The sequence below is a fragment of the Brachionichthys hirsutus genome, chromosome 11, assembly GCF_040956055.1.
Source record: "Brachionichthys hirsutus isolate HB-005 chromosome 11, CSIRO-AGI_Bhir_v1, whole genome shotgun sequence".
In the NCBI taxonomy this organism is placed as follows: Eukaryota; Metazoa; Chordata; class Actinopteri; order Lophiiformes; family Brachionichthyidae; genus Brachionichthys; species Brachionichthys hirsutus.
This window is the reverse complement of record NC_090907.1, coordinates 9,215,068-9,228,391: the sequence shown is the minus strand read 5'-3', so window position 1 is coordinate 9,228,391 and position 13,324 is coordinate 9,215,068. Positions and strand designations below refer to the sequence as shown.

Here is a 13,324-nt window from a genome sequence, read left to right as displayed (position 1 = left end):
GTTCACGTTATTTGTACTCCATCTTCTGGTTCGTTCCGATTACTCAGTCAAAAAAAGACTTCTGCTGCTTGCAGGTCAGGTCAATCCCATTTGCATGGGACGAAATCACAACAAACGTTGAATCAAAGCACATTCCAAGAAGAGCAGGTCTAGACCTCTTTTATACAGACTATACTTTTATATAAAGACCAAGAACAATCCCCCCCCCCACATGAGGAATAACTTGGACAGTGGCAGGAAATAGCTGCCTTTTAACAGGCAGGAACCCCGAGCAAGACTCATATACTTATAGTCTCCCTTCTGCATTGATCATTTGGGATTAGAGAGAAGGGCAGATTAGATAGATTAGAATAAAGAGCAAGATAGAGGGAAATACTGAAGAAAGATGGGGTGAGAGAGGCATAGATGTGAAGACAAAAAGGGAGTTAGGAACAGGGATGCAGAGAAAAGTAATAACTGAATAAATAAACCTTTTACAAAGTGTAATAAAGACTACACCTACAGTACTGCTAATAATAATCCATATACTACTAATAAAATGACAACAATAATAATAGTAATACTATAAAACACAGCGGTAAGAGATCGAATAAAATGTTGACTGAACTACAAGAACTCCTGTTAAAAGTAAACAGTTGGTGACGTCATTAGCCGGACCTTGACCGCTCCGGTGGCTCATTGGCTTTGTTGCTGTCTTCTATCAACTATGAACTTGACATCGACTGACATCTAGTGGCAATGTTTAGGTACTACAACGAGCGTTCGCCTTCAATCTGCGGTAAAACAAAAAGGAATTATTTTAAGTGCTGTAGTTCATTTGCGCTGCATTTAAAAACGAAACTCCCCACAGTCACAGAATATAATAATAATAATTATATAAATTATTTGTACACCTTAATATTAGAAATAGAATTAAAAGAAAATGTTCGCTAAAACAAATTAATTGGATGAAACAATCGTTTTAAAAAGTTCAGCAAACATAAAATATACTGTTTTAGAAAATGAGCGTAATCATCTTTAACTAACAGTGATACAGAGCACGCAACCTGTACGGAGGAGGACCTTGATCAGGAACAGGAAGTTACTGTAGATCTGCTAAAACAACTTCAAACGTGAAGCCGATCTTTGGTTTATATACAGCAGCAGTTTGGAATCATCCGAAGACACTTTTAGTATTGTATTTTGTATTTGTATTTATTTATTTATTTCGATTATAGTAATTTACAGTAATCAAGTCGGGAAAAGATAAAGACATTATTCATTCATTATTCCAGCGCCGTCTTGCGTCACGAATAAGCGCGTTCTTGCTTTGTTCCGAGGAAGGGACAACAATGTTTTCTAATATCCTCTTACAGTTTATGCCTAAAGTAATGCCAAACCGTTTGGCCTAATGCTATCCTAATATTTAATCCAGATGCGCAGCACCAACAGCAACGCGCCGTCGCGCGTAAAGTGAATAAAGGGCATTAGCGCCGCAACGACCGGACACGTTTTAGAACAAACCAAGTCCTGGCCTTTGTTTCTGTTTGTTTGTTTGTTCTCTAACCTCATCACGTGACTCGGTGAACGTCCATATGGAACGCTGAGGATTGTCTCTGCGCTCACGTTGATCGGACCCCTTACGCAGCGCAGAAAGTGTTTTACCGTTGATTGGAAGGGACGCAAATACCGTATCAACGACGCAGAGGACCGAGGACGCGACAGGTGAGAATGAAACGTGTAAAACACTCCATCGGATCGTTGCCGAACGAACACGGTGAAACCCACAAAGCCACGGTGACGCGCGTTCTCCTTTCAGATCCACCGCGTCATCATGGCCCTGCATCCCGCAGTGCAAGCGATCATCGACTTCTCAGCTGGAGCAGCGGGTTAGTAATCGATATGAACCCGATCTGGGTGGGTGGACGATGGATCACAGGCTCTCAGTTTATAAGGGAACCCGCGTGCTGTGTTTATTTGGTAATGTCACAGTTATTAAACACAGTGTGTGGTTATTACCCTCTCACCTGAATAGTTATAACAACCTTTTTATACACAGATGTTACTATTATTTATTTATTTATCTTTTTTTTTTTAAACAGGGACAGTGCACATTAATGAACATTTCAGTAAATGTGCCAGATGTTTTAAGTCACCCTAAATATAATAAACACAATTAAAATCAATATAAAATATAAACATTTTCAGTCATACCAAAACATGCAGTTTCAAGACTTACAATTCATAATAACTAGAATCATAAAGCACATGATACAGTGAGTTGCCAAACAAGTAAACAACAGCAAAATGGTAAATGGACTGGACTTATATAGCGCTTTTCCACCGCTTTGCGGTGCTCAAAGCGCTTTACTTTAATTCGTTACTAATTACTTTAATTAAACAGTCGGGTTCCCGTGGTCCGAAACCAGTTCTAAGTCAGCTGCTAGGTGCCAGCCAGCAACACAAACAGCAGAGTTATTTCAGCAGTGACAAGACAAGAGAGGCTAATGAGCCATTTCTTACGTTGAAATTTAAATGCATTCTAGACATCCTCATTTCTAACAGTCACTGGGATGGAGTTCCACTCACGCAGCTTTTAAAGGAAAAGGCAGACTCACCAAATGTGCTTTTCCTTAGTGGGACACTAGAGTCCCCTCCTGCAGCACCTCTTGAGACTCCATGTGTTACGGGTCTAACATTCTACAATCTGTCAGAGCAGAGGAGATGTTAAACCATGAACAAATAAAACCAGGCTCAATGTGTCCTTAAACAAAGACAATGGATGGATTTGGTTTTGCTCTATGGGCTCAGGACACAAACACAATGTAAACCACGGGTGCCCCCCCCTTAACACTCATTTACAAAGGATGGATAAATGAGATTTGCATGTAAATATATTGTGTGCTAAAGGGCCTTTTGCCGCATTTGATTTTGCAATTCTGATGTAACCAGCAATCTAATCTCTCTGCCGTCCCTTGGAATCCATCCTCAGGCGGTACAGCTTGCGTGCTGAGTGGCCAATCCTTTGACACAGTTAAAGTGAAGATGCAGACGTTCCCCACGATGTACCGCAGCTTCGTCCACTGCTTCGTGTCCACCTACAGACTGGTGGGACTGCGCGGCCTCTACAAAGGCACGACACCGGCCCTTGTGTCCAACATCGGTGAAAACGCTGTGCTCTTCCTGAGCTACGGTTTCTCCCAGGATATGGTTCGCTTTGTTTGCGGAGTGGATAAAGGAGCTGATCTCAGGTCTGACGCCAACTTTCCTGTGTGTTTATCGGTGTGTCCATGAAAAGAGCCTCGGCGTGACTTCTCGGAGTTACCAGTCATGCGTTTCTAGTTTTGGGACACAGAGCTCTGGACTAGTTCTTCAGTTTACTGTTTTGCCTTTTCAGACGAGCTAATGTGATGAATAAATACATGTTAATTGGTCAAATATAAGAAGGCCAGGACTCTCATGGGTGGGCCAAGACCAGCATGGGCCACAGTATGTAGTGTGGACTGGAAGCTGGAGGTCCCAGTTCACCTCGTGGGCATTGCAGAGGAGCCCCTGAGCAAACCACGGAACCCCAGACTGCTTCCAGTGCACCACCACGTGTCGACCTGTCACTCCACCATCTCTCTCCAAATTTGGCCTTTTGTATTTGTGCGTGCTCCGACCTACATGCGCATAATATATACTAGACTGTAAACATAGTTTACCCACTGCAGATTAATACATTATGATAGATTCATATCTAAATCGAGAACCATGCACCTGGACAATTGTATCCTCTACATTTACAGGATGCTTCTACAATGAGATTATTGAATGATTGGTATACGTTTCATTTGTGGGTGAACAGAACAAATAATATTTATTGATAGTTCTCTATTAAGTCTAAATATCCAGAGTAATCCCCTAAAACTGATATAGCAAGTCTTATTTACACCTTATTCTCTCCCCCCCCCCCCCCATTTATTATTTCCACTCTACTCTATCAATGTTCAACAGCGACGTTCAGAAGGCGTCTTCCGGGTCTTTCGCCTCCATCTTCTCTTCGCTGGTTGTTTGTCCCACTGAGCTGGTGAAGTGTCGCCTGCAGGCCATGCATGAAATGGAAGGCTCTGGCAAGATCGCAAGTGGCCAGAGAAGGTTGGTGACGAGAAAGAGAACATGCTGACCCTTCCCTCGGTGCACTGCTGATTGTGTTTTGCGGTGCAACCACAGCACGGCGTGGACCGTGGTAAAGGCCGTGTTGAAGACAAATGGTCCTCTGGGTTTCTATGAGGGGCTGACATCCACCATGGCGAGGGAGGTACCAGGCTACTTCTGCTTTTTTGGGGCGTACGAATTGTCACGGTCTAAATTTGCAGAGTACATGGGCACGGACAAGGACAGTATAGGTATGCCGCTTTTCCATTTTCCAGTTTATGCTATGATGACCTTGCTTGTGTGATCTGCGCCAACACAACGGTTTTTGGTCTTATAGGTATTCTTCCACTCATGTTTAGTGGTGGATTGGGAGGAGCTTGTCTCTGGTTTATGGTCTTCCCCATAGACTGTGTGAAGTCAAGGATCCAGGTGTACTCTTTAGGTGGGAAGCAAGTGGGCTTCATTAAGACCTTGAAGGGGATCATACGCACTGAGGGTAAGATTGGAACCGTTATGTCTTGCAAGTGTTGGTTTGACTGTTGGCAGGATTATACAAGAAGTCACAAACAGACTTTTATGAAACTTCACGTATAAGTAGGTGTCAAATCAAAGAAAACAGTTAAACAAAAATTTAGAGCCAGGAACAGATAGATTCTAGAGTTCTAGTGTGGCCTCAAATGTCAGTGAACGTTTCATAGAACATTTTAAAGTCATTTGCACAGGTAGGCCCAGGTGGGACTTAAAAACTTTAACCGTACTACATATACGTAATACGCACTTACAAACGAAAATCAAATTGCAGATGATATTGTGCTGATTCACTGAAAGGTCAAATGAAATCCGTCTTCCAAAGTTTCTTAGCTACATCCTGAAGGAAACCACCTACCTAAAAAAAATATGTTTTTTATTGAATGATTCACACAAATTAATAATGATAAACGTGTTGATTGCTAACTTTTAAGCGTCGACTTTCATTATCTGGGAGTCAAACTGTGATTGGTCTGTTGTTTTTTTAAAGTGGAAAACAGTCTGAGTGTTGTCTCGTTAAATTTACATTTTCCCAGAAGTAATCTCAGCAACACAGTGACCACGCTTTAGCAGAAAAGGCGGGAGATAACAATTTAGTGGTCTTCTGTATACGGCCCAGTAATCAATCATGGGTTGAAGGATATAATTAGGCTCTTTGTGCTCAGCAGAGAGGACCGCTGTCAAGTTCAACAAGCTCAACAGTAACAGACGCTATTTCTGGAGAGAACAGCTGTCAAAGAACATGATTTCTTTTCTCAACTGATATTCTCTTATCCTCTGTTAACCCCCCCCCCCCCATTCAGCTCCTCACTCGTGGGGAAGGACCGATCGATTATCAGACAGCCTAAAGCGTGTTTAACTTCAAAGTTAGCAAATGTAAAATATAGATGTTGAACATGCAAGTAATAAAATAAAGTGATTCCGTTTCAGAAGTCAATTTATGTTTAAAGCTCAAAAGCAGCAGATGAAATATTTTTGAGGAGGTTTAATACTGACAAGTTGAAAAGACAGTTAGAATGAATGTCCTGAAAGAAGGCTTAAGAATGAGGTTCATCGTAAGTGGTTAAAGTTCAAGTGCACTTTCTAAGGGAATTTTAAAGCATCGCTTCAAATCAAACAGCTGACATTCACTGGCGGAAGATGCCACACTACCGCACCAACAAGTCAATCCAAAGCAGACCAAATCTGTGCTCTGTTTATTCAATGAGGCTTGGAGAATCGTCAGCGGCTTCTGAACACATATCTCTCCCCAAACTTTGGTCAACTATGCGGTGCTGTACAAACATGGGCCAAGATTCTGTTACTGCATCGGCTGCTTCTTCTCGCCTCAAATTGTTTCTGAAGATTATTTCTGTGCAGTGTTGAGCTGTGAAACGAGAATGTTTGAGACATATCTGCCGTAATGAAAAAAAGATGTGGAAACGACTAATTCAACAAGCAAATGCAAACAGACACAGCAACCAGACCAACAAACAACAGACACATAGGTTCAATAAATCTTCCTCTGACGGTACCACTACTGCTGTACTCTCGGCTTGTCCCGTCATGCGTCGCCACAGCAAGTAAACGTTCTCCACTTCACCCTGTCCTTTGCATCGTCCTCCACACCAGCCACTCTCATGTCCTCTCTCACTACGTCCACGTATCTCCTCCTGGGTCGACCTCTAGCCCTGCAGTTCCATCCTCAGCATCCTTCTACTGATATAGTCCCTATCTCTCCTCTGGACATGTCCAAACCATCAAAAGTCAGAATTACTGAATGTAATTGGTTGAGAAACATCCCACATCATAATCCAATCAATCATCTGTGGGATGAAACCAGCAATAGAGACTCATTCCTGGACAAAAAACAGGACCTAACAATCTGATGCCAACATCATGGGGCCAGATACTGACACATAACTACGGAAGCACTGATGGGTCAATGCTGTTTTGGTGGCAGAAGAGGACGGAGTCAGTATTAGGGACATGGTTTTAGTGTTTTGTCATAACATTGGCACATATTTACGTGACAAAGTGTTGTTTGCTGATCAAGTAAAAAAAAACTTCAGTATTGGCCTGTGAAGTTTTCAGGTGGCCTTTCAGTTTATTAGAATTGAAGAAAGAAAGAAAATCTCATTGTGGCTTAAAGAGTGTTTGTGTGTGCATCCTCTTACTAATTGGTGTGAGCTTGGGGCCTCCCTGATCTGTGGGGACTGACTCTCTGTCATCCACAGGGTTCACCGCTCTGTACTCTGGCCTGGCACCTACCATGATACGCACCTTCCCTGCCAACGGAGCCCTCTTCTTGGTCTATGAGCTCAGTCGCAAATATATGATGGAGAGAGCTAGCGCCCGACGATGAGGATCCGACCAACTGAGCCAAGTGTTTTGCTATTTTGTCCTTTTTTTTATCAAAAAAAGATGGCTCAAATTTTATTTTGGCAACGTCTTATTAAATATGGTCTTAGACTTTAAAAAAGCACAATATATGGCTATATTTGAATAGCTTGTAAACCGAGCAAATGTTTAAATAATTTGCTGGCCATATTTATTCTAATAAAACCTTTCACAAACATCCAGTAATTCTGTGAGATTAATTACGCCAAATGTTTCGGTAAACAGAATATGAACAGCATTTTCAACCTGTCAGCAGATATATCAACAGACCTGCCACTGCCACTTGTTACATACTCTGTTTCCACAAATAATTTAATGCAGTAAATCTGAAAATAATTTAATGCAGTAAATCTGAAAACAATTTAATGGTTATTTCAGGTTCTTGGTGAAGTTCTCCAATTCATATTGTCAATGATCTTTGGTGTGAGCAGAAGATTTCGTTTGCCATGGCTACATTACAGGAAACCCTGTGAGCGCCGTAAAAATCAGTTGAAAACTTTATTCAGTAAAAAACAAAAACAATTTGTGATAAAAAATTTGAAGCGATAATAATCAATAAACGGCTTGACCACCCAGTGCGGTGGGAGTTATAAAGACTCTACAGTTTGTGCTTCTGTCTGACAGCAGACATTTAATATAGGAATACTGTATAGTATGTTAGATAGCATCCTTCTGACTTCTCTGGTCAGAGAGAGATCTGCGTCGCAACGGAAGAAGAAGAGATGCAAAACTCCTGTTCCGTGCACATTTTCAATGGTAAACCTGTTGTAGGTGACAGAGGGGAGACATGAACACGATCACTTTCATGCGCCTGCACCAGCTCTCTTGTTTCACGACTTGTGCGCCACACATTGTTTATTGATCACCTGCGCCGCAGCAGGTGTCAGACTCCTGGACGCGGGATGGAAGGAGGCCTATAAGAGGAAAGCACGAGAGCTGACCTTTGCTTTCAAGTCCAGGGGTCACAGACGAGGCTCTGCGGATCGGGCTACCATGCTGACATCCGCAGGCGAGTGCAGAAGAGCCACAAAGGGGAGTCCACGTTTGTGCGTCTGGGTGTGTCTTGGGCTCACGAGCACCGACAGGTGACGAGGCCTGGGAATAAGCCACACCCCCCCACAGGGAACGCTGACAGGTAAACAAGCACAATTCTGCCTCATTCGCTCCATCGCACTGAAAAAACACACTCACTAATGATCTCAACGACGTCCAGCACAGCGGCGATGGTCACGCAAGGAAAACTCCAGATCAGCGCTGTGGAGAATGTCGAAGGCAAGTTCTTTTTCCAATGTTTTCAGCGTCTGTTATTTAGATGTTTAATAATGCATTTCTTTATTTTAAATGAGGCGTTCAGCAGAGAGTTCAGATCATGAGTTTGGAATTCAATAGAAGCATCAGCTGATAACTATAGAATAAGTGAAATAGTGCAGCTGCAGATACAATAAAAGGGTGAAAAAATCTACATTAAAGACAAAGAGTTTAATTCTGTAGCATTCACTCTGCCACTGAAGGACAGAACTTGATCACAGGCGCTTTACAGGTGACATGAATATTTCAGTAGGTAAAGCGGGCTCACGTTGATGCTGCTGTACCTCCTATAGAGATGGATTGCATCACCAGAGATAATCGCCTAAACGCAACTCTGTTTTACTGTCTACAGATAAATCCTCGGGGAGCCTGGGATGCTTCGGCTGGCTGCTGGTCTTTATATCCCTCATCTTTATAGCAGTCACCTTTCCACTCACAATCTTCATGTGTGTCAAGGTAGAGTATGTTGTCACTGATGAACGCTACTGGTAAGGGTTGCATCACGCAATACAATAAAAACAGACATATGTGCATTCAACGTGCTGTGGTTATGTTTTTATGTCAGTATTCGTGCTCTAAATTTGTGAGTGGAATTTTATTTTCGAATCCAAGACAGGCGTTGCACAGGTCGTTTCACCTTCTCGCTTTGGATGTGTGTGTGATAACAGCACCTTTTAATTACTCTGATCGAATCTTTATGTTTGACTTTGACAATTTTGAATGAAAAAAAAAACACATTTAAAGTGCTATTTTAATTAATTTGTCACAGGTATGATAAAGATGATCCACTTTTACACATATGGAGTTTAAAGCAGGGTAACCCAGCCTCCATATAACCTTTTTTGCTTGTGCTGCCTTTGTGGCTGGCTGCATTTCTAACATCCAGATAGTGAAGGAGTATGAACGGGCTGTCATCTTTAGACTTGGACGCATCACAGACCGGAAGCCTAAAGGGCCAGGTTGGTCTTTTCATGTTTTGCATATGTAAACACTGCTTACACGCATGTATCTGGGTTTCTGGCTGGAAAAACAAACATGTGACTTCATCTAGATGGCCTCACAGCAAGAAGGTCTCAGTTCCAGCCCCCCTGGCGCATTTCTGTTTTTATGTTCTATGGGTTCTTTCTGGATTCTTCAGCTTCCTCCCACCTCCAAAAACATGCAACTAAGGGCCACACTAAAATTGTCCTTAGTTATGAGTGTGAGCTTGAAGATTTGTTTTTCTATGTGTGACCCAGCGATGAGCTGGCGACTCCTCCAGGGTGTACCCTGCCTCTCTCCTGTAGCCTGCTGGGATAGGCTCCAAGCAACACCTCTGGGATAGGCTCCAAGCAACACCTGCGGCCTGAATTTTGGATAAACGGCTGAAGACGAGACGATTACGATCGTTGCGTCTTCAAGAAGATGAATTAATGAATGAACTAGAAAAGCACCCAGAGAGCGCAGACCTCCGCCAAGCAGCTCATTCCCCTCATAACTAGATTTATCACGACACCTTCCACATGGTGATCTGGGTTATTTTTATACACCAACCACGTAAAGTAAAAGTGAATCGGAGTTGGAGTCCCTAATATTTTTTTCCAAGAACTACTGTATTATAAGAAATTTAAAAAAAGGGGTCTCTACTTCTTTCCAGGGCTTTTCTGTGTTCTGCCCTGCACAGATAACTTCGTGAAAGTCGATCTAAGAACCGTGTCCTTTGACATCCCTCCACAAGAGGTAAGATTTGTTTGTATTTCTATTGTGCACATCACAATATAATTTGTGTCTCTACCGTATCATTACTTTTATTTATTTTTTAAATCTGTTTTGGTGATCAAAATAGTAGCAGCTTCAAAGTTGCAGCTTTTTACTGTGCAGATCCTAACCAAAGACTCAGTGACAGTGTCTGTGGATGGTGTGGTGTACTTCCGAATACACTGTCCTATCTCAGCCGTGGCCAATGTTTCCAACGCACACTCATGTACACGGCTGCTGGCTCAAACCACCCTGAGGAATGCACTTGGTACCAAAAACCTGGCAGAACTGCTTTCTGACAGAGAGGGAATCTCAATCAGTATGCAGGTGAGGATGAACTAAGGCTTCTGAGGAGCTGGAGTGCAGGAGAGACTTGAAATTGTTAAATTCAGTGATGTAAAATGGCTGATCCCTAACATTCATACATACTGTGTGTAGAAAAATCCACCTTATTACATTTTATATTTTCTTACTATTTTGCTGTGTGCACAATTTATACATAAGAAGATATAAAAAAAACATTTTGCCTCTTGGATTGAGTCTGGCCTTTACAAACTTATGAGACATGGTGCAACTGTATCATGTTTCGAATTAACTGAAGTAATTTCAGTTCAAAATTCACTCCCCTCATGCATTTAATTTCATCTAAATGCACGTAAAAATATCTGGATCTTTAATAGTTCACTTTTAATTGCTGTTACCTGCTTAATTAAAATTGAACTGATTAAATGACACGAATACTGGCTTTACGTGACTCTAAAATGTATTATCAAATAATCCTCTGTAGGAATCCCTGGATGAAGCCACTGATCCGTGGGGTATTAAGGTGGAGCGTGTGGAGATCAAGGATGTGAAGCTGCCTCAGCAGTTGCAGAGAGCCATGGCTGCTGAGGCAGAAGCTACTCGGGAGGCCAGAGCCAAGGTGAAGCAGGAAGATAAAGATTGAATTTAATTTACTCTTGATGCACTTAAACAAAAGTAAAAATACATAATGTCTGTCTGTCTGTGTTTTATTCAGATCATTGCAGCAGAGGGAGAAATGAAAGCCTCCAGGGCTTTGAAAGAAGCCTCTCTGGTGATTGCGGAGTCACCCTCTGCTCTCCAGCTCAGATATCTGCAGAGCCTCAACTCCATCGCAGCAGAGAAGAACTCCACCATCATTTTCCCGCTGCCCATAGATATGATAGAGTGTTTTATGCAGAGGAAGTGATGAACTGCATACAGTTACTACAAAAGCTAAATTAAGCCCAATTTACACTGTTGTTAATGTTATACAGTTATTATCACTGTTAAATGCTTCGGTGGCGTTGCTTTTAGATACTCTAGCAGCCTCATGTATTTACTGCTGACCTGCACTTTGCACTTCTAATAGAAATACTTATATTTTTACTAAGACCCTGTCATCGTCATTCTTAATGAAAGAATATAAAATATAGGAAAAAATAGTTATGTATATCCAGTATATCTTCATCAAATTTGGACATTTCTTTTCTTATTGTGATTTATTCTTAAATACAAAGTGCAACAATCAGTATAGACACTATGTCTAGTAAGTGAACACAATGATTGAAGAAGCTGCAGTTGTGGAGGAGGACAATAAATAAAACAGGAAATGTAAAAAAGAAATAGAAAAGCACTGAGTGAGCGCATTCCCCTCCTAATTGGATTTACACCGTCCACATGGTGATCTGGATCATCATCAAAAGGTTCTAAATTGTTCTTGGTATCTTTATACACCAACCATGAAAAGTAAAAGTGAATCAGAGTTTATGTTTATTTTTAACAGATTTTTGAATCTGTAAATGGAGTTTTCAATGTTAAAATGTAATATATTATCGGTCCGGATGAAATTCAGTGGTGAGATAGAGGCCCCCACCCTACATTACTGTGTCAAATGCCATAAATATTGGTCAATAATCAACCGAGATATTGAGGAACAGATTTTGAGGCTCCATTGACTGCAACGGTAACCATCTAAAATCCAGGAGCTCTTTCGGATCGTCACCAAAATTTAATAATCTATTTCTGGTAACATTCTCAACATTTCCTAAAAATGTTATCCAGATCCATCCAGAAAACTTTGAGTTATCCTGCTAACGGATGGACAGACAGACGGACGGCCAGACAGACAGGTGATTACCGGTACATAACCTCCGCCTCGCCTCGGCGGAGGTAAATATAATGCACAGTAACCTCATAAAGACATTCTTTCATATAACTTATCCAGAGCATGAATTTATGAAATACTGAATAGGATTTTTACAATCGACGTGAAACTGTAACGACATTCAAATGTTGCCCCAACATTTGTTGGATTACAATTATAAACAAAATCCCATTTTTTAAGCCATGAACAAACATTCAGGAGATGAATATGATGTCATGTCCACAGGACACAGAGACAATCAGTGCGACCGGAATGCCCGATGGCCAGATATGCCAATCCAGAACACAGTGAAGCCTCCAAAATAAACACAAATGAAACCGTTGAAGCAGAAAAAGCAACGCTGCTTCTACCAAATCCCTCTTTGAGCAGGTTCTACATTTAAGTGTTTGGTGGAGCTGATTATTATATTGCATTATTACAATAAATCTACCGGTATATTCATTCAGTCTCTTTTTATGGATAATTAAACATGTTCCATACATCCAACTACATTTATACAAAATTCATCTCGCTAAACAGACTGACTAGTTATGTAAACACGCTATGAATACAATAAAGGTGATGTGAGTTGCTTTTCTTCAGTGATTCATAATTATCCTGAATACCTGAGATTATTTCTCTTCGAGCAATGAGGTAACATCTTTTAACCGTTTTCTTTCAAATTCTAATCTGGTTTTAGTCGGAGGTACAAAATGCAGACTGAATGCTCAGAAGTCATATTGGTGTCCATCACATTTCCTCATGAGGTTTTCTGCAAGTGAATTTAAAACACAAAGGAAAAAAATCATCCATGGAGGAAAGAGTTGAGTCAGTTGGATTTAGTTCAGAGAATCTGAAATGTATAATATCATATTTTATTTCTTGCGTGCGTGCGTTTGACCAAATTGCCCTGTATCATCGTAAATATTATTACACTGGAGGCAATCCTAATATATAAAGCATTATAACTGGAAGACAGAGCATGCTTTAAGGAGAGAAATACGCGTACAGTTTTACAAATTATAATCAGTACTAGAGTTTGACCAGTTCAATGGATTTAGAATATGAGTTGTGATATTGTGATCTGTAAAACGGTGTCAGTGCTGTTCC

The 13,324-nt window shown here is 41.2% G+C and overlaps 2 protein-coding genes across 2 annotated transcripts; both read left to right on the top strand.

Annotated features, from left to right (window-relative positions):
* Positions 1-1,813: 1,813 nt before the first annotated feature.
* slc25a15a (solute carrier family 25 member 15a) lies at positions 1,814-7,195 on the top strand. Its single transcript, XM_068745503.1, has 6 exons — positions 1,814-1,868; positions 2,972-3,230; positions 3,976-4,116; positions 4,192-4,367; positions 4,454-4,612; positions 6,861-7,195. The coding sequence occupies exons 1-6, from the start codon at positions 1,814-1,816 to the stop codon at positions 6,986-6,988; spliced, it is 918 nt and encodes a 305-aa protein (XP_068601604.1). The 3' UTR covers positions 6,989-7,195.
* Positions 7,196-8,216: 1,021 nt separating this feature from the next.
* Positions 8,217-11,278, top strand: stoml3a (stomatin (EPB72)-like 3a). The gene is made up of 7 exons (XM_068745431.1): positions 8,217-8,295; positions 8,684-8,787; positions 9,218-9,290; positions 9,968-10,050; positions 10,192-10,395; positions 10,856-10,990; positions 11,087-11,278. Exons 1-7 carry the CDS (start codon positions 8,217-8,219, stop codon positions 11,276-11,278), a joined length of 870 nt encoding a protein of 289 aa, XP_068601532.1.
* Positions 11,279-13,324: the final 2,046 nt, after the last annotated feature.